At 50.7% G+C, this 20,457-nt stretch overlaps 7 protein-coding genes across 7 annotated transcripts; 3 read left to right on the top strand and 4 right to left on the bottom strand.

Annotated features, from left to right (window-relative positions):
* Positions 1 to 1,749: 1,749 nt before the first annotated feature.
* On the top strand, positions 1,750 to 3,238 carry BDW70DRAFT_150395 (putative endo-1,4-beta-xylanase; the record flags this gene model as incomplete). Its single annotated transcript, XM_073739151.1, has 5 exons — positions 1,750 to 1,805; positions 1,869 to 2,025; positions 2,106 to 2,238; positions 2,313 to 2,426; positions 2,499 to 3,238. 5 exons carry the CDS (start codon positions 1,750 to 1,752, stop codon positions 3,236 to 3,238), a joined length of 1,200 nt encoding a protein of 399 aa, XP_073595769.1.
* Positions 3,239 to 3,546: 308 nt separating this feature from the next.
* Positions 3,547 to 5,628, bottom strand: BDW70DRAFT_150394 (putative glucan 1,4-alpha-glucosidase; the record flags this gene model as incomplete). Its single annotated transcript, XM_073739150.1, has 4 exons — positions 3,547 to 4,850; positions 4,915 to 5,011; positions 5,060 to 5,343; positions 5,403 to 5,628. 4 exons carry the CDS (start codon positions 5,626 to 5,628, stop codon positions 3,547 to 3,549), a joined length of 1,911 nt encoding a protein of 636 aa, XP_073595768.1.
* Positions 5,629 to 6,669: 1,041 nt separating this feature from the next.
* BDW70DRAFT_136534 (uncharacterized protein) lies at positions 6,670 to 7,846 on the bottom strand. Its single transcript, XM_073736882.1, has 2 exons — positions 7,572 to 7,846; positions 6,670 to 7,519 (listed from the first exon to the last, which is right to left on the bottom strand). Exons 1-2 carry the CDS (start codon positions 7,694 to 7,696, stop codon positions 7,177 to 7,179), a joined length of 468 nt encoding a protein of 155 aa, XP_073595767.1. The 5' UTR covers positions 7,697 to 7,846; the 3' UTR covers positions 6,670 to 7,176.
* A 2,088-nt stretch (positions 7,847 to 9,934) lies between these two features.
* Positions 9,935 to 11,098, bottom strand: BDW70DRAFT_150393 (uncharacterized protein; the record flags this gene model as incomplete). The annotated part of the gene is made up of 5 exons (XM_073739149.1): positions 9,935 to 10,087; positions 10,130 to 10,333; positions 10,363 to 10,742; positions 10,851 to 10,964; positions 11,002 to 11,098. The coding sequence occupies 5 exons, from the start codon at positions 11,096 to 11,098 to the stop codon at positions 9,935 to 9,937; spliced, it is 948 nt and encodes a 315-aa protein (XP_073595766.1).
* Positions 11,099 to 11,687: 589 nt separating this feature from the next.
* On the top strand, positions 11,688 to 12,689 carry BDW70DRAFT_168284 (alpha/beta fold hydrolase; the record flags this gene model as incomplete). Its single annotated transcript, XM_073742417.1, has 1 exon — positions 11,688 to 12,689. The coding sequence occupies one exon, from the start codon at positions 11,688 to 11,690 to the stop codon at positions 12,687 to 12,689; it is 1,002 nt and encodes a 333-aa protein (XP_073595765.1).
* Positions 12,690 to 16,557: 3,868 nt separating this feature from the next.
* Positions 16,558 to 17,908, bottom strand: BDW70DRAFT_160111 (putative integral membrane protein PTH11-like; the record flags this gene model as incomplete). The annotated part of the gene is made up of 6 exons (XM_073740790.1): positions 16,558 to 16,940; positions 16,987 to 17,051; positions 17,102 to 17,475; positions 17,523 to 17,590; positions 17,644 to 17,683; positions 17,735 to 17,908. 6 exons carry the CDS (start codon positions 17,906 to 17,908, stop codon positions 16,558 to 16,560), a joined length of 1,104 nt encoding a protein of 367 aa, XP_073595764.1.
* A 293-nt stretch (positions 17,909 to 18,201) lies between these two features.
* On the top strand, positions 18,202 to 20,293 carry BDW70DRAFT_150390 (putative carboxylesterase; the record flags this gene model as incomplete). Its single annotated transcript, XM_073739148.1, has 5 exons — positions 18,202 to 18,353; positions 18,429 to 18,673; positions 18,742 to 19,064; positions 19,126 to 19,443; positions 19,538 to 20,293. The coding sequence occupies 5 exons, from the start codon at positions 18,202 to 18,204 to the stop codon at positions 20,291 to 20,293; spliced, it is 1,794 nt and encodes a 597-aa protein (XP_073595763.1).
* Between the last annotated feature and the right edge of the window lie 164 nt (positions 20,294 to 20,457).

Here is a 20,457-nt window from a genome sequence, read left to right as displayed (position 1 = left end):
GCTAGTTGAAAACAATACTACCTACGCCCGTTACACTTACGGGATACGTTATAGCTGTGGTGGCAGGTTCCTGGATCGCAAGATATTAATCTTGGCCAACATGATCTTCCACCTGTCGGACCTTCAGAGAATCGTCAAGTCTATGGTTCAGGCACAGCACATCCTTCACAAGGAGCTCTGCTAGTCAACTCTCATTTGGGACTCTCACTCTCACCCTGGGCCTGGCGCAGCAGGTCAAGTATAAGGACATCAATCCGAAGGAGTGGAAGATAACTTACAAGTATGAGCGTGATTAGCGCAAAGCAAAAGTAGCATATCAAGCTGGTCAAAGTCGGCTAATGGCTCGTTGGACCACTTGACTCGGCCACAAAAATTCAAGCCTCTATGGATGAGCACCTAGAGCCTTAACCAAACGGGCCATGTAGGGCGACAGTTTGCACTGTTCCTGGTAGGTGTGTACAGCCGGGCTATCATGGAGGACACAGGCGTCAATGATGTAGATATAAACTGAGCACTGGACGTAATTTGCAATTCGTATCAATCTGAGGATTGGTATATACTAAGACACTGCATCAGCAGGCTTAGATTTTGAGATGACAGTTGTTTTACTAGACGGACTGTTCCAACCAAGCCGGCTCAACACCACCGAAACCGTGTATAGACCAGAAGTCATCTTCGCCAATTGGATATGGCTGATTAGAGGAAATGGGTTAGTATGTATAAGAAAGAATAGAAACTAAGTAATCAGCCGCATCACTGCCGATCACAGGTGCGTGCGCGACATCGGCATCTTAATACTCAGCGATGGTCTCCCTGCCAGACAGCTACTTGCAGCCATTCTTGTCGCAATATTCGATGTAGTAACTAGTCAACTGCACTTGCAGGAGCCAGTATACTTGAGCCACAGCGGTCACTGAAGTAGCGGATCTCCTCGCTAGAAGGAAATTCCTACCCGTTGTACCTTGGCAAGCGGTTCAGAATCAAGGTATCCTAGAGCCCCTCTGCTCTTGTTCCTGCCTTTTTTAATACGCTCACTCTTTATTTTGCGGGTTGAAGAGAATCACACCTACACCCTAATCTTCTTCCTCCACCAAGCAAACCCCAGCTCGTGTGCGCTTGAGATTCATTTTCTTGAGAACGCGTATGACAGGAATATTCCAGCACCTGCTGGAGCCGTGTTCAGTGGAATCATATGATTAAGAAGGATAAAACTACTTACAAGTGAAGAATGCAGAGCCAGGCGCGGAAACTCCTTTGGTCACGGACAGAGAGGCCCCTTCTAGACCCCGCACCTTTCAATATCCCGCCAATCTCCAGAGCGCGGGGAAACCAGCACATGCTTATAGAAGAGGTAAATTCTAGCGGAGAAAATATATTGGACACGCCGAAGAAATCAATGACGAGCTTTTATATTACTTGAAGGCCGAGAGTTTAGGCTAAAAGTAAATAATTCCTTTCTTCTGATCTAGCAGTCTTAGTTCCAATTGTATCCTTTAAGCTACAGTTGCCATTCCCCTAGAAGAGTCCTTGTCCCTTGTCTATTCCAAGATATGTAAGACCTTCTCGTGAAGAACCACGGAGGATGGCTCCGGGCCGGATCCATATCTCAGATTAAATCGTTTTTATCCGCAATGCCGTGATATGTTGGGGGGTTAAAGTCGTATATGAGCAGCTCTGGTCTCTCTCATCTGGATTGCCCTCCTACAGCACCAGTGTCAGAACCAAAGAGTGCAGTAGTATTCACAGACGATGTTCAAACTTCATTCTTTTACCGCGGCACTAGCTGCAGGTCTCCTCACAACAATGTTCAATTCTCCATAACCTTACCATTCCAAATATACTTGCTAATGTTGTGCTTCAATATATAGTGTTTCCGCCGCTGGGTTGCACGAGGCTGCACTTGCTGCTGGACTCGAGTATTTCGGCACCGCGACAGATAATGGCGAGCTGTCGGATATTCCTTACGTGACTCAGCTCAATAATACCGCTGACTTTGGTCAAATCACCCCGGGAAACACGCAAAAGGTAGGTATCCGCATCTCATGATGTTAACCCACGCCAAACACACAATACATGAGATCGTCATGTTGACGCATGGGTGATAGTGGGATAGCACAGAGCCATCGCAGGGCACTTTCAGCTTCACCAAGGGCGACGTCATTGCCGATCTGGCTGACGCCAATGGCCAGTACTTGCGGTGCCATACTCTTGTCTGGCATAACCAGCTTCCTAGCTGGGGTAAGATCTTCCACCGGTCTCTGTAAAAAAGTGAACAGAAAGAAAAAGAATTACAAAGACTAACATGAGAGCAGTGACTAGTGGAAGCTGGACTAATGCCACTCTAACTGCCGCACTACGAAACCATATCACGAACGTGGTCAATCATTACAAGGGGCGCTGTATACATTGGGACGTTGTCAACGAGGGTAAGTAGAGTCCATGCTAGACCGACTCGTCCCGGTCTCCGTCAGAGTCTGATTATCTCTCTCCAATTTAAGCACTGAACGAAGATGGCACCTATCGCACCAACATATTCTACACCACCATCGGCGAAGCCTATATCCCCATTGCATTCGCTGCCGCTGCAGCTGCTGATCCAGACGTCAAGCTCTACTACAACGACTACAACCTCGAATACGGCGGAGCCAAGGCGGCTGGTGCCAGAGCTATTGTGCAACTCATCAAGAACGCGGGCGTGAAGATCGATGGTGTGGGCTTTCAGGCACACTTTAGTGTTGGCACTGTGCCGAGCAGGAGCTCCCTGGCCAGTGTGCTGCAGTCGTTCACCGCGCTAGGGGTCGAAGTCGCGTACACGGAGGCCGATGTCCGTATCCAACTGCCGACCTCTGCAACGACGCTGGCACAACAGTCGACAGACTTTCAGAACCTGGCGGGATCGTGTGTGGACACGGCCGGGTGTGTCGGATTCACAATCTGGGACTGGACGGATAAGTACAGCTGGGTGCCCAGTACGTTCTCGGGATATGGTGCTGCGCTACCGTGGGATGAGAACTTTGTTAAGAAGCCTGCCTACGATGGCTTGTTGGTAGGGTTGGGCGGCACCGTAACCACTACCACCACAACAGCCACCTCTACCACGACCAGCGCCACGGCCACAAGCACTGCAACCGCCCCGCATTGGGGTCAGTGTGGTGGTATTGGCTGGACTGGGCCGACAGTGTGTGCGAATCCTTGGTCTTGCACCTATGTAAACGACTGGTATTCACAGTGTCTGTAGGCGGCAGTAGTCGCCAGAACGTCTGTAAATGGTTGGATAATCAAACCGTTGGATGAAGAAGGTGGGAAAGAAGAAATATGGAAGAGACTGTATTAGCGAATCCAGAAATGGCAGAAGTCTGTCAATATGACGCCAGGGGACAGTAAGTTCGTGCAGTCTGCTTCTCTAGTGTACAATTGATCGTATTTGTAGTTGATGTTTGACATCTCACTTGTATATACACATTGCAGGTAAGGTCCACTCCTCATGAATTGTGTTCCGATATACCAATAAAGGACCACATGCACAATCGACATCATAATATCACATCACCGCCAAGTGTCACTCTCAGTAACCGTCGACACCCCACAGCTTGAAGGCACAGTGTACGAGCGGTTAGGATCACTTTCCCACACGATCGAGCCGTCCGTCTCCTTGCGGATGTACTTGTATTCAAATGTCGTCCCGGCTGGGAGATCGATGTCCGCATACCAGAGGTTGTTGGAGGAGGTGTACTTCGAGGCGCTGAGCGCAACAGCACTGCCGGTATCCCAGTTGCCCAGCTGAGAAATAGAGCCTACTATGTATACATTTTCACCGTAGGTAGTTGTGGCGATTACATTGAAAGTCACGGCGACGGTACTAGGTGTTGTACAGGCGGTGGTGGTGCTGGTGGTGCTGGTGATGCTGGTGGTGGCAGTCGTCGAGGTAGCTGTGATGGTCGTGGTCCCGCTAGTCGTACCGCTGGTCAGGGTGCTAGGCCAGGATGTGGCGGTCGCGGTACTGTAGGTTCCAGTTGCAGAGCCCGTGGAACAAGATGAGGGGAGGGTATTTGCAGAGGCGGCGCCCCAGGAGGGAGGGACGACGCCGTTACGGCGCATGTTGGCCGTCAAGAGGGCAGCGTACGACCAGGTCAGATCGCGCGCAGATAGGCAGGTGCCGTATGTTTTGTCGAATTGTTCAGAAAGGGAACCGTTGGTCATGGCGTGGGCCTCGACGATGCTCACGTAGCCGTCAGCGTACGTCTTGACTGCGTCGATGATGGCCGTGAAGGCAGAGCTCCCGGAGGCGTAAGTGCCTACGGCGGCCGAGCTGTAGATATCCTTAAAGAACGCGAGAGAGGTGCTCGTGATGGAGATGGAGCCGGCCTTCTGCCACTGGTAGATGGCATCGTAGAGCTGCTCGGCTGCGGCGAGGGTGGTCAAAAACCAGGGGTTACCGTTGTAGTATGAATCTTCAGGATAGCGACCAGCTGCGACAGCAATGCCCTGTGCGATACCCGCATTGAGCGAGTAAACGGAGCGGAATGAGTCAGTGTATACCTTGTGGTTGGCGAGGGCACGAGGGGAGCAGGGCTGGAAAGTGGTATCATCGCAGGCAGCGTCGGGGTCGAAGGTGTGGATGCTGGCCAGGACAGTGTTGGCGTCCTTGCCAGACCGGCCACCACCAGTATTAGCATTAATATATGAGCCTGTCCAGAAATTTTGCATGTAGCAGAGGATCTGAGGAGCCTGTGAATCACACCATGAGCAGGAGGCTCCCACTCTGTTGGCAAAAGTGCTCCCCTCAACGAGGGCACGGTGCTGCACGGCGACGGTGAAGAAGGACATAGAGTTCACCTCTTCCCATAGATCTGATTGTGTAGAAGCAATGTTAGCACAGTTGATGGAAAAATGCCATTGGAGTCCTCGACATACCATAGCCGCTCTGGCTCCAATACTGAGCAACGTAGGACAAGTCGTTGCGCACAATAGGCCAGATATTGTTACTGGCATAGCTGGAGTAGCCGTTATCCTAATAATGTCAGCTAGCATCTTCCACGCCGACAAGATCGAATCATACAATCAACCAGTTGCCGAAACCGATAAGGGTAGTGGCGCGCAGGGCCGGACCATCTCGCTGAGGACGACCCCAGGAGCCGGTGAAGGCAGTCATATCAACATAAAACTTAGGCTCTGCAAGACCTCCGCTCGACAGACCGCCAGACGGGTTTGAGACGGTCTGCAAGTATGCCTGAGAGTTGGTATATTCTTCAAGAACAGTCTGCAGACTTAGATCGCCATTGTGAAAGAGGTCGACAAGGACTTTCACGGTCAGAGCGGCATCTCGCGTCCAGGTATAGTAGTCTGCTCCTGTCAATAATTATTCCACAGTCGACCAAAGGCCAGATAGCCGCTGAGCTCACAGTCTGGGTTTTCAGTACTAGGGCTGGCGATGACCACACCAGCCTTGGCGGTCTTCGCATAAGCGCCACTTGAGCCAATGTTGGCGAGGATGCCATCCAGAGCAAAGCTAGTCTCGGTAGATAACCAGGCGTCTAAGCTGGCAGTAGCCCGCGCAGACAACTGAGGAGCCGCGGTGACAGCATGGCTGAGAGCTAGCACCGGAAGTACTTTAGAAAGGCAAAGCATGGCACAGCGAACAGGCGAGAGTTGAACGGAAAAGACAATTTCAATCGGGGAGAAGAAGGTTATTCTATTACACTGATTATCATAGATTCTGGTAGACCAAGTAACTCTGGGGTCTGATATCCTTTAAAATAGTCGTCGGCATTGTATGACAGGTGCCTGGGTATATTGCATGTGTTTAGCTAGTGGACGGCTGCCATGCACGGTTGCGATGTCTCCCTAGGGTTTAGGAATCTGATTGGGCCACCCAAGATGACTTCATATATTACCACCAACTTCTGGATATTGAAATTTCCCGAGCGTACCAAAGGACAAAAGGAAGTGGATGCTCTGTGAATATTAGCAATTTCCCCATGGGGTTCTTGGCGGAGATTTACAATGTACGCTGCTGCTCCGATTGGTGGCTATGTCCGGAGCCAACAGCTGCTAAGATTGTTAGTGCCAATCATCTTGCTTTTCAAGTCTTCTTGCAAGTCCCGCCTTCGTCCAGCTGAGCATTCGGTAGTTACGGTGTGCGTATAGGCCACCTACTGTAGCACCGGGCACGTTGCCAATCCGAGTCAAGCCATACATCCTGTCGTCTTAAGGTTCCCGCAGTATCGCCGCTCCCTGCTAGCCCGTTTTTCCGCATCAACATCGTGATGGTGTACTGCCGGTAGATTTGCAAAGGTCCGGTCTGTTCGATGGGAAGATGGGTGGCTGATGATTAGAGCTTTTTGATGATGCTACTGTTCGAGAGCTAGTCGAGTCCATTCTAGCCGCAACTCACCGGTTATTGAGTGCTGTCCTCCACCTGAAAGTATAGAGCAGGCCGCTGATGAGGGGTACGGTGGGATCTATTGGTCTGAAGACTTGGCACTGCAATCGCAGAACATGGTTCATATCTAGACATAATCTGCACCCAATCGCTGTGGCGCATGTAGTCAAAATTAGAAAGTAGATAGGAGTAACAATTATCACAACTAGATCTCAGACAGGCTGCACTGCGGTCGCTCAGGAACTAACTTCACGAACTTTCTTAAGGAAAGACTAAAGACTTCATCAGGAGATTCCCGAAACAAGGTCGACCAGGAAGGCCTTTATACAGCCGTCATTGTTGCTGGCCTCGGTTCTCCAAACTATACCGGTGTATATCAGCCGGCTTTCCCTATAATATGCTGCTGGCGACAACGCTGTCCATACCAAGAACTGGTTGCTCTTGAGAGGAGACCACCAGCGGCACAGTTGCAGCCCTTCCCACCGGGACCTGAGACATGAGACTTGAAGTCTGCGCAGGAGATCTATCCATTCTACAGAAGTAATTGAGCCGGAAGACAGAATTTCACTGAGAGGCTCTCGAGCATCCTCGGAAAACCCTCAAAGTGCCTTTTTTTTTTCTTTTCTTTTATTCTAAGCTCTGTCGCCTTTTTTCCCGTACTTCTCATACCACGAATGCAAATTTTACCAACACTGGCAACCACCTATATCACCAACAATGCTTGCCTTTCGTCCCTTTAAATAATCTCAATTTGGAGATCCTCGCTTCAGGTACCCCAGTTTCCCAATGACCATTTAGTCGCAGTGAGGCCCAAACAGCACGTCATCGAACCACACCTGACCCTGCAAATCCACGCCATTCTCGCCAAAACCACAGACGGCCCTGAGGCTGAGCGTCATGTTGCGCTCAGGAGGCGTAATCTCGCCGCTAAGAGCCGTCCAGTCACCCGCGGTCGAAATGTCCTCCGAAGCGATCTCGTCGTCACCGAGCAGTGCGGACACAGTGCACCCGTCCACTGGGCCAAACGGCTCAACAAGACGGAATTGCACGGTTAGCTCGTACGGCTGCTCGTCGTCGAGCCAGTACAAGTCCTGGTTGACCGTGCCGGTGGGAGCATCTTTGGTTGTTGCGATGGCCCTGGGAGGGTTAGCATGGCAGGGAAGCAAAAGAAGAACAGTGGCACCCTTACAGGAAGTTGTCATGGTCGTCGCCAGATTGGACCCACGCCGTGGTGTAGGAGGGATTCGGTGCGGCCGCGTACCAGTAGTCGAAGCCGCTTTCGAAGGAGAAGTTGTTGATGTCGTTGCAGGGCATCTTGACTGAAGGTCGGTGATTCGATTGATGAAGTCAATTGTTTGAATGTTTTGACTTGTGATTGTGCTGAATTGATTGAAGCAGTGGAAGGGAGTTTATGTAGTTTCAGGCTGGGGCTGTGTATCCTGTAGCGCTGGGCTCACCTTGACGTATAATGTAAAAATTGTGCCCGCAATCAAGAAAAATGTAGGGTATGATTTTAGATCTCCACCGGAGGGAGAATAGCGCCAATAATGAATGGTGTAGCCTAGTTTGTAGTACCTTTTGGCCCCCAAAATCTAGCCTACCCGCTAAGAGTGCCGTGAGTTTAGGGGGCTACACCAATGGTCAGATGTGTTACGCTGATGCCTAATACCACGCCGAGCTCTATTGTGGATTTGAGGCTTAGATCTTAACTTGAGCCCCTGCGAGCTTGTTAGTGTGCTTTTGAGGGTCTAAAATATGAGAGATTATCTGAGCACGCTGTCGAGGCTTTGCATACGGAGACGGAGCTGAGTGAACATATCCATAGTTAGACGCATAGCTATAGTCCAAAGCACCATTACGCTTCTAGCAACGTATTTTCAGGTCATTATGGTTGCCGGCAGTTTTCCTTGAGCTGGTAGTTTGAACTTTTGAACACAGAGCTTCAAGCGACTTGTTCTGTTCGACATCGCACTGTATTGATTCCCCTTCCGCCATACATACATCTCTCGTAGTGGCCGCCAAGTTGGTTGTTAAGGAACAAGCAAAGCGTTGACGACGGAGCACCGATATCTTCGCGTGGCACCACCGCTTACAGTGATGTAGTACTTTATGGTGCACTGACAACATGTTTTCAGATACAGCCAAGTCTTGGTATGGAGTTGGGAGCCTCAGTTGAGCGATGAAACCCAGTTAGTCTTATTAAGAGGATGTTACCTTAGCGGAACCACCGAGTTCAACTGCCTTATGGTAACAGACCTTATGATGACCTCGTTACTGGGTTGCATCCATGAGTCTTTGCAGCTGTATTGAGAAGCATGGGAGACCGCCTCGCTCGGGGAGATCTCCAAGTATAAGCCTTAGAATACCTCCACTATTTGTTCAGTCATTTTTGACCTTACATCGCATTGGCAGTCTTCTATAACCTCTGGCTAGGATAAGACCAGAACAAGACAGGACATAATCGCGGACAGCAGGGAATAAGAGGTATGAAATGAGTCCCTTGATTTAGCGTGCGGGAACACGAACAAAAGAGGGAGTGGAGCTGGAGGCAATACAGGGCAAGGGGAAAGTACCACATAGCGTGCTTCATCACGGACTAGGGGTCCGGTTCCGGCGCAGAGTTACTCTTAGGTTATCCATCTTATATTGGCATGGATTTGGATGTGGACGAAGGTAGCAAAACAAGTATCTGGTATTTCTGTGGATAATGTATGGGTTCTCATTGATATCTGATATCCGCGGGTATGCCGCAGTCTAAGGTAGACTAGCCTGGGCGAGAAATCAAGGAATTTATACATTGAAGCTCTCACCCGCTACTGTGCTTGGCTGTTAGCAATCACTTCCCGTTTAACAGCCATTTTATTGGTGAAGGGACTCCAGCCCGTGGGAATAAATATGGCCAAGGCTTTGATATATCAAGGGAACAATAGCGGAGCAAATACGGTAGGCTGCGAGGTCGGGCTATATTAGAAAGTTACAAGACAGACGCAACCCGGGAGTCAAACCAGATCAATTAAAGGATGCGATCTAAGCAGCAACAGCAGATCAAGCCATCTGAGGGTGAGCAGCTCGCCGGCGATAGGAATACAGCGAGGAAGACTGAACGCTGCATCCCCACCCATCTTCACTGTACGCGTAGTCACGCTGCCAAAGGCAGAGTCGGAGTTTTCTACTGAGAGTACTTAGTCAAGAGCAGAGCCAATTTGCCTTCGTCAGCAGGAAGATTAACTATTTATAGTTCAAAGAGGGTTGCAATCCGTATAGATGGTATATAGGGGTATATACTGTAATCAGACTGGATCTCACCCCGCCACAGAACTGTTATGGAGCATATGCTCCGGTGGAATGCGGGGGGTTGGAACGAGGTCAGAATGAAACAGTATCGACTGTACGCATGTAGCCTACTAGAGAGCGGGTGTTATGGTCAGGATTCTCTCTCTGCAAGTTATATCTTAATTTTGCCTTAACCCGAACACAAGATGTTTATTTCGTTGCCCAACTACCAAAGGCCTCAGCGTGAGCAGCGAATTGGTTCGGGGCCCCTGGCTTCTATCACGTACGCTCTATCCACTGCCCCAAAATAGCTGCAACCTGCAAAATATTCTTCTCCATGAATACCCTACGCCCATTCCCGTGAATGCCGATATCCGTCAGCTTCAGGTGCTTGGCCGGTACGCCTGCCTGTTGCAAGAACTGCACTGTACACTAGTCATACGGTGCATGATAGGATGACTCAGTAGTCGCGACTAGGACTGGCACGTGTGCGAGGTTGACGAGCTGTCTCGGTAAAGGGGAACCGGCCTGGATAACACAGTCCGAGTACAGGGACGAATTGGAAGGAATGATCTTCTTAACAAGATCATTGGCTGGGTCGGTCTCGGGTGGCAAGAAGGTAAGGGAGATATCGGCAAGCCCGTAAGGGCGCGCAGAGGCGTTGCTGAATACGGCCTCCTGGGAGGGCCCGCGGGTTCGATCGAGACAACTGAGTGCACAAGATTCGGGCGCACATCCGCAATGAGCCAGGCAATTGGCCCACCCTGTGAATGGGAAAGGAGGACAACTGGGGATCCAATAAGGTCAAGCAGAGCAGCGCCGGCAGCCTGGACAGTCGATTGCTGGTAGGTCGCTGAGTCAAGGAACTCGACCGTTGACGCATAATAAGTGTCGAAGATCGGATCACCCATTATGCCCGTCCCGTTCCATTGAGTGTGCAAGGACGCCTGCGGCCAGAGATTATATTGTTGTGGTGCAGTGAAGCGCTGCTGCAACAGCTCGGCGCTATATGTGCTCAGCGTTCCATTGCCAGGGAACCAGGGACTGCGACCTCGAAAAGTTTGGTCAAGGATATAGCGTGCATATCCTTGAGAAAGTATGAAGCCCAGCCTTCTCCTCCATCAGGCTTGTTGAGCCAATTCTACTCGTCACGGTTACGTTTGCTGTAGAAAAGAGATGGACCATCATTTAATACGTACTGTGCCTGTTTGAGCTTGTCCATGAATGAAAATGGTTGGATATGGCTTGGTTACACCCGTAGTTGGCGTCAGCTTTTCCACATACATCTGATTCGTGAAGACATGCTGGCCTGCGTTATCCTGCGTATATTGTCCTCCAACATACACGTATGGAGCACTGGGCTGGCATCTCGCCGCGCCAGGCTATTGAAGCGCCAGCAGCAATTGCCCAAGCAAGCAACGGTAATCCTATCTTCATATGCATCGTGCTTGCGGGGAGAACTGTAATGTTAGACCAGGCAGGTTCTTAAGTTCAGCAAACTGTACAAAAGGAGTTTTAGGATAGACTTGTTTACCCAACACCCAATACGCACCCTAAACCACCGTAAGTTAGGTTAAGAGCGTTGCCATAGCAACTTAGTCAGTTGTTTCAAAGACAGTATAACAACAGAGCAGTAAGTTGAGTACTCATTAAGATGGCATAAGTAGACCTGGACAAGGAACCAGAAGAATATGCGGCCGATTTTCGATTTTTTTGCTGTTTATCCGAGTGTAAGCCAAATGATACTGTTCTGAAGTTCTATCTCAACAGTTTACTTTGCTGAAGTGGCATTTATCAGATATGCCCTATATATACTTCTTTATCTAGGCAGAGGCGGCAGGTATGTGGAAAATGTCTTCGGCTTCCATCTTGTACTAAAAACCCTAAGCCAATCATGCATGTATAAGCCAGGGTTAGCTTGCACAACACATGGTTATATAAGGACAGCATCTCCTCAATTTAAGGCGCCACTTTGAACATTGACTGTGACTTTCTGAGACGCAATCCAGCGGAAAAATCTTTAAGACTCCCAATGGATACCGCATCGACCACAGCCGCGCTAATCCCAATCAGCACCCACAGCCTCTTCTGCTCCATCACCGGTCCCACCCCGCACGACCCCTCCGACCCTCTAGTCGTGATTTTCCCTGGCGCCGGCGACGTAGCGTCATCATACGTCGCGGTAGAACGTCTCCTCCGCCCGTTCGTAAGGACACTCCTCTACGACCGGTCTGGACTCGGGCGCAGTGAGCAATGTCCATCACAATTACCACCAACTATCGGTGCAAAGCCCACCGCCCAGGGCCAAGGACAGGCCGTCGCAGCGGCAACAGAAATAGGCGCGGTTCTAGAGAATGCAGGAATCAGCTCGGATACACTATTGTTGCTAGTTGCGCACTCTTACGGCGCTATCGTGGCGCGAGAGTTCCTGCACTTGTATTCCGAGCGCGTTGCTGGTATGGTCCTCGTCGATGCGTCCACCGAGCGCGCGAGCGAGTATTTCAACGTCCCGGATGCGAATATTATTGCTGTCATGGGGGATCTGAGTTATGCCCGCGCTACTGGCTTACGGAGCCAGACAGTGCTAAGAGATGAGGAATGGAGGGTGCGCGCGAAGGAGATCATTGCGAGCTATGGAGCTGCAGCTGCTGAAGCAGCAAGTTTCTATGAGGTTTGCGAGACACTAAAGAGGAAGGAGCAGTTCAGAAGGCAGGCGTTGGGAAATAGGCCGTTGAGTGTGATTCGCGCCAATACGGCCAGCGATTATAGAGCTGTCTACGAGAAGGGCGTTGCTGCTGGAAACGGCACGGAAGAGCAGAGGGCGGCTTTTCGGAGAATACTGGATCAGTGGGAGTACATTGATAAAGAGCTACAGGAGGAGCAGTTGCGACTGTCATCAAACACGCATTTCTTGAGACTGGAGGGGTGCGGGCATAATGTGCATCTTGTACGCCCCGAGGTTATTGCTCAGGAGGTGAGGTGGGTGAGGGACAGAATCAAAACTGTTAGCAAGCTGAATGTAACCATGCTTTAGCTCTCTGAACCGAACTTATTGCTAACCTTTCGGTTATTCACTTCCGTCGCGTGCCTATAACCTAGCTTCTGCGCCTTGCTTTGCAGGGGGCATGCTAGCAAGCCGTACTAGAGCCTGGGGGATAACGCAGACTGAAAGCATACTCACCTCAATAAAATTGTAGACCTGTCTCCAAGAACAAATACTGGCAGGGTATATCAGACATATTCTCATGCTGTACATAAATTAAGAATTGAAGTACAATTAAAAATATAAAAAAAAATAAATATTCAGATAGATAGAAATAATATCCTATATTTGGGCAAAGATAGGCATAATCTAAAGACTAAGAAAATTATACACAAGTGGTGTGGTTTAGAAATCAAGAAATTTATATTATGCCGCAAGTTCTCTTCGCTCTGACCGACATTAGCAGAATCCCGAACCAACGACCTATGAACTAGTAGCGGCAGAGCTACAAAAGGGGTTTAGTTGCCATGTGAGCTGTAGACCCATGGATACCGGCTTACTGTATCCTCAGCAGAAGACACTTGCTTAGGGAACAGCTAAACCCGCTACAACGTGCCCCATGGCTCCCACAAGGGTCACGGGAAGACGCTCGACTTCGTATAAAGGCCCCGAATAAGCAGACAAAAGAGGAGGCAGCTGTCAAGTTCCGGGAATACTACTCCTCCCTCCCAGAGACAGGTATAAAGGTCTTTACAGATGGATCCAAGCTGTCTACGCGAATGGCAGGCGCCGGCTTTGCGCTATACCAGTCAGGAAGACTATATCTCCAATCACCCATCCCCCTCGGCCCGAATAAAGACGTCTTTGATGCTGAAGCAGAGGCAGCTCTTGCTGGGATGAAAGCTGCCATGCAGTTTCATACTGCGCGCTTTGCCACTAACCTATGGATCTTACTAGACAACTTAGAGGTGGCTACCCGCCTCCTTTCACCATTTGCGGGCTCATCACAGGCTGTCTTTGAAAGCTTCCGAACCCTAGCCTCAACCTTGCTCGAGCGTGGAAGGTTCCCATACACTAATGGCGGCTTAGTACGCCTTTGCTGGGTACCTGGACACACTCAAATCCCTGAGAATGAAGCAGCTGATCAGGCTGCCAAAGAGGGAGCTGCCATGGCGCCCCCAATCTCCTTCTTATGCCTCACTAAAGGATCAAGCGAAGGCTGCCATGATAGCCAACGTACAAAGCCACAGGCGGGCCAGAGCTCCACAATCTTACCAGGATCTCTGGATTACCCCCTCCCCCCGATGCCCGCAGGAGCTACACCTCCCACGCCGCCTTCTCGCACGTGTCCTAGCAGCTCGAACAGGGCATGGCGACTTTGCAGACTATCATGAGCGGTTTAATCACGAAGACGCCCAGCTTCATTGCCGGTGCGGAGCAAGGAAGTCCCCAGTGCACTTCTTCTTTTGTCGGATAGCCAAGAGACGCTTCCCCCGGCCCCCAGGGCCCCCCTCAGAGACAATCCCCTTCCTTTTGGGAACCTCAAAAGGCGCAGCCAAGCTGGCTGCCTGGCTATCAGAGACTCGTTTTGACGATAATATCTGTCCAAGACGGCCCCTGCTGGAGCACGCCTGAGGCAATACCGACACAAAAAAAAAAAGAATAGGGAGAAGGTGAACTGGTGATCATGGAGCAGAGGCGGATCCATGCAGTTGGCATTGCTTTTTATCTACTAAGTGGACTTTCCTCTCTGACTGAGGCAGCTATGTAAACGCGCCAAAAGTCTATCGTCTGTACATAGAACTAGCAGTAGTTAAAGACACCCAGGACTCACCCCCTGGCGGCCTTTGCCCTCATTAGGGATAGTGGAAACCGTGCCAGTCACGAGCCACGGCCGTAAAATACTGACAACCAGAATAAAAGCCCTTACTAATAAGGGTTGACCCTTTTTGGTGTAGTGGCAAAATCTCTCAATACACAACAACACTTGCTTAGGGCACATTTTGCTTTCCAATTGATATGTGTCAACCGGAGAAAATCCCTCCTTATTGATCAATGTCCAGCACCTCGCTCGTCCGATCATTTGATACATCGCATCGCCATGCAGCAGCTCGTATAAACTGAACTATCTACAGATATCGAGAACCTTCTCTTGAAGCCTTAGAAAAGCTATAAATTGCCTATACAGATCGTAGTTAGGAGATCAAGACCTTAATTACATAACTGTATTCGACGCTAGTAACCACCTCCATAGCCTACAATATGGAAATGTCATGTGGCCTTCATCGTGTACACCAGGTGTACACGATGAGCCCCTATGGCTGGCTTACGCCACGTGATATAAGCGGCCTATAATTTGACCCCTGATCTGACCCCTCTATGTATTGTATTGAAGAGAGAATGAACAGATTATCTATCGTCATTTGAGATAGAGAATCAATCGCCACATGGCGCCCGATCCTTAGTAGGCTACGTTCGTGTAATTGATACAGCTTCCTTCTGCCCTTTCCCCATTGAGCTTCCACTACACCAATAATCTGGCTATATCATTTAGCGGCATGCCTGTAAATCCGCTCCTCCTCTAGAGCCTGGATAGGTCATTGTATTCAGCTGAATTAGTAAGAACGGCCCTCATCGATTTGGAGCTTTTCGCCTAGCCGCTCCTGGAAGTACCCGGTTGCTTCGAGACAAGATATTCCAGGATGTAAGCCAATGTCTTTGCGGTAGAATAGGCAGTGGGTGACTGTTCCAAAAGGCTCAGGCTTTCTTTAGGCAGCCAGTGATTGATAAGAAAGAAGTAAAAGGATACTCTCCATTTGCATCGGAAAGGGTTCAGGGCAAGACGGCGCTTCCTTAGGTGAGTGTTATTTTTTCCCTGATGGAACAAAGCCTTATAACAGCGATTTCTATCATTCAGTTGAGTTGTTATACAAGGTTTGCGTCTTCCCTTTCTTTCCTCCTAGTGTTTTCTAAATCGTGCAATGCTAAGCTTGCCTTCTTGTAGGAATGGACGCCGATAAGACTGCATCTATTGACAAGCATTTCTCAGATGCTGGAATCAGAGACACCACTTACTGGAACTGCCGTACTTGACTCTGCAACAGTAGGGGTTCACTACTACGATTCTCGAGTCCTCGAAAATAGTGCTTACTTCAGTCCCCCACATAAGGACAGCGGGACATTGACCATCTTGTTTCGATCCCATGTTGAAAATGACGGCCTGGAATCGCTGATCTCGACTCGACAGAAGAAACTGATAGCGATACTGTAGGAAGGGACGCAACTTTCATACCTATCCCAACTGCTAGCGATTAGGCACCTGAGGTAGTAGTCTTGCAGGCCTTAGACTTCAGCGCATGCTTGGAAGTGAGCGGGTTCGGGCTTGCGTGCACAGAGTACGTGGTCCTGGCTGGAGGGATTACGAGAGCTGCGGATTACAACGGTTGAGTGTTGCACTATTCTGCGCTCCTACGCCCGTGTCCTAGTCTCATGTTGGCAGTACCAATTTATACTCTGTGGCCGCCTCAATGCTCAACTTCAAACCCTAGCTAATGTGGTCGAGCAGAAGCACAAGTAAGCTTCATGCGGCAGGGTCGGGCCAGGAGACCTAAGGGTCAGCTGCCTGTACGCTAGCTACTACGGAGTCTGTTTGTATAGCCATTACAAGAAAGGTGCACCCTCAAACTAAGGAACCACTCCGAGCATACCTAGAACATCTTCCCTTTCCTAAAACCTTTTGTCTTCCTTTATTTCCTGCACCCTCGTCGTCTCCCTTCCCTGTAAGCATCGACATGATGGTTAGGGCGTTTGTGGTCAACTCGGACTCTTGTATTTGGGCAATCGCATTCAATTGCTTTGATCCTGTTATTTGGAATACCAATGGCGATCAAGCGGAGAGTATATGGAGTAAAAGGGTATATCATCTCGTTCCCGGATTCTCACCTGGCACTCCCGTCTCCTCCCCTTGCCGCAGCAAACCAACATCCGTATACGAGGAGACCCGCTCAAAATTCCTCTGGACGACGATACAACCCATCTCGGTCGAATCCATATTTGAATGAGTTGTATAGTAAGTATCTGTAGTAGTCTCCAGATTTCGATTCGCTTTTCGATGGAGGTGATTGTCGAGGCGATACCAGCTGCGCGGCCCGATTGGCGAAAGATGGTTCCGCTCAGAGGAAGTGCGGCCAGTTAATTTTCGAAATGCGCTCAAGAAGAGCTTGTGCGAGATAGGCAGGTTTGCGCAGAGGATGCCGCCTAGGGGCTCCCAGACGGAGAGGATGCCGAGGGGGACGCCGGCCCCTGTGATGTCAGGACCATTCAGAAGGGTCAGGAGGGTTAGGCTTACAGGTAAAGTCCGTAGAGCCCTGCGAGACGACAACTGAGAGGCGCGCGGCACTGACAGTGCATGTTCTGGCTTCATTAGCCTCAGCGATCTACTTCCATATGGGTGTATAATATACGCCAGTCCCACCGTGAACAGCAAACTAAGCCGAATCTTCTTACTCCTTGATACCTGCAGCCGCAGGATGGTCGGCAGCGGCAGGACCAATATCCACAGATCCGTGACTAGGTTCGTAATATTCGTAAAATAGCTGAATGCGACGAGGTTAAAGCAGTCGCCGTCGATGTCCTGGTCCCAGAACCGTTGGATCGGTCGGCATTGGAAACCGAGGACAAGTTCCATGGTCATGAGCCAGAGGACAACGAAGATAGCAGTGAGAATGACTATCCTGCGGAAGACGGGTTTGGGGAAGATGCGATGGTAGAGGGCCAGGACAGAGAGCTTCGTGCTGGCGATGGCGAAGTCGTAGAGGTGGCTGAAGATGTAGTCGCCCTGTTCCGGTCAGGGTTGGAATAGAAGAAGCATCAACGAGGGCTTACCAGCATAAAGGTCTTCACATCTTCTGCATCGACCGCCTCGATGTGTCGTCCCATTCCGTACGGAGGCCCTGGATCGTGTTAGGTCATGCAGTGAATGGGCTCGTGTTGGCTTCCGCCGTACCATATACAAGCCCACTAATACATAGGCCAACACTGACAGCCTGGAATCCGCTTGTCAGGATTCTTCATGCGACTCGAAGAGCGAGCCCTACCGTCGCCCAGACCATTAGCAGGTCATCGAATGCCAAACCATTTCTGCCTGGACGCGACTCGGCCCAGAGTCGCAGGCTCGTCGACAGGATTTCCAGCAGAATAGGGATTGAGTAGCAGACTTCGAGGTCAAGAACTTTCGACTGAGCCAGATATTCAGGGCTTAGGTCAGTCATCTAGGCGGCTGGCCCTTCCACAGTGCCGGTCCCGGGGTGCAGGAGCAAAGCATGGATGGATCCTGAACGTGGACCCCAGAGCACAGACGCGGGTTTGGATGGTTCTTATTTTGAGAAGCATTTAGTTTCTGATTTTCTTATTTTTTAAGTGATAGCGCAAATTAATCAGCACGGCTGCAGCGTGCTCTGTCAGACTGGAATGTTACTTAAAGACTCGCTCCCCGCATTGCGGCCGAATCACATTCTCACCTCAGAAGCCTGCCTATGCTGACCTCCTGCACCCTCATCACACTATGCGTCTGACGCTCAGGTCGTTCTTCGTCGCGGCTACCAGTTTCATCTTTGTGCAGTTAGCAGTCGCCGCGCAAGGTCCAATCGTTAACCTCGAATATGCGATATACCAGGGATACCATAATTCGGCGTCTGGGCTGAACATCTGGAAAGGGTCAGAAATATCAAAATCCAAGCAGTCCCCTGCTTGCTCACTAACAGGGTTACTGACATGGTAATCGCTTGCTAGGATCCGGTATGCCGCCGCACCCGTAGGGAAATTACGGTGGCAGCCGCCCCAAGCGGTCCAGGCCCCAGGCCGCAGTCTGCGAGCCATTCCCGCTATCGATCAGCCCCCAATGTGCCCTCAGTCGGGTGCGGCCGGGACTCCGCCCTCTTACGGCTTTAACTCAAGCCCTGGAGACGAAGACTGTTTGTTCCTGAACGTCTATGCCGCTGCGGGCGCATCTGACCTTCCCGTCCTAGTGTGGATTCGTAAGGCGACACCCCCCAACCTTCCTCCAGTGGTAGCTTTGGTTGATGTTCGTGATTCCGTCTTCTAGATGGCGGAGGGTATGCATTGTTTGGCGCGACATACGATCCGAGCGCGATGATCAATACTAATGATAACCAATTTATTGTTGTCGAGATCCAGTATCGCCTTGGGGCTTTTGGCTTCCTCTCATCAGATGAGGTCAAGAAACTCGGCCGGCCTAATGCAGGACTGTTGGACCAACGGTTCGCTCTGGAATGGGTGCAGCGGCATATCAGCAAGTTCGGGGGGGATCCCAGTCGTGTCACCGTTGGAGGAGAGTCAGCTGGCGGGGGTGCTGTGATGCTGCAGGCTCTCGCATACGGGGGCCGCGAGAGCCATTTATTCCAGAATGTAAGCGAACACTTCCGCTACGGGGTCGCCAACTGACCAACTGACCCTGACTACTCCAAAGATCATCGCGGCAAGTCCTTGGTCTGCTTCCATATATAGATACAATGACCCTGAGCCGACTCGTCACTACGACCGTTTCGCTGAGCTAGCCGGCTGTGGACCGGGGGCTCTGCGACGAGGACGCCACAACACTACATTCGACTGCTTGCTCAACGCTCCTACTGAAGCACTGCAAAATGCGAGCGCCGAAGTGTCAACGTCTGGAAAAATCTTTGGCGGGTTCGCCTTCCTGCCCGTTATTGACGGGGAGCTGCTCACCACGCGACCATCTCAGCAGTTGTTACACGGCCACGTCAGCGGCCAGCGCCTTCTTGTCGGGGTGAGTCTGACGTGCATTGATTCCAGCATAATCAGTCCAGCATGGCACATTGCTGCACCGATCATCCAGCGACTTATTAAGTACTATTCTCCAGAACAACGCAAACGACGGTGTCCCCCTCAGCGACCCGACAATCATCGACCGCGCCACCTTCAATGACCATATCGATCTCACCTTCCCCCACCTAACCGCCCATGACAAGGCAGCCCTAAACAGAGTCTACCAGACCGAGACGACCGAGCCAGGAAACTCTGGTATCCGGTTTGACACGCTCGGCGATGAAGGCCCAACAGCCCTAAACCAGTCCGAAATGGCGACAGGCTTGCAGCAAACCGTCTTTAATATCTTTGCAGAAACATCCTTTGATTGTCCCGCGCAATGGCTCGCCGAGGCATATAGCGTTGGGAGCCGCAAGGCGTGGAAATACCAGTACTCAGCCACACCAGCCTATCACGGCGCCGATCTCGGCGCATACTTTTCCAGCGCCACTCCCAGCCCGGGCTTCAACCACGCGTTCCAGAGGATCTGGGGCAATTTCATCATCGCCAACACCCCGATTATTTCCCATACCGATGCCACAGCAAACATGTCGAATGCGACGGCGCCCGCTGATTCTCTGGGAAACCTCGCGTGGCCGACCTACTCGCTGGACGGACCCTGGCAGATGGATATGAATACCACGGGCGGTACTTTAAAGTTGCATGTAGAGACGGAACATCTGAAGTATTGGATCAGGCAGGGACCCGGAATTGTGAATGTTTTTCGCCTTGTAGATGCGTACGGTTGGGAGGGGGGCCGAGGGGCGAGGTGTACTTGGTGGAGAGCGGTTGCCGGGAGGGTGCCGCTCTGATTGTAGATTAAGGGGGATGTGATAAATGGGGAATAGACTATAGAGATGGCAGAATTGAGGCTATTCTGAGATCGGCAGAGGGTGTGAGCGGCTCAAGGTTAATGGGTAGAGTTACTGCTGGCTCGCTGAGGGATCTGTTGGTAATGTTGCGGATCGGTGGTAGG

This window comes from Aspergillus foveolatus (assembly GCF_047715535.1).
Source record: "Aspergillus foveolatus strain CBS 279.81 unplaced genomic scaffold BDW70scaffold_25, whole genome shotgun sequence".
NCBI lineage: Eukaryota > Fungi > Ascomycota > Eurotiomycetes > Eurotiales > Aspergillaceae > Aspergillus > Aspergillus foveolatus.
The sequence above is the reverse complement of the archived record's forward strand: the minus strand, read 5'-3'. Positions and strand labels throughout refer to the sequence as shown.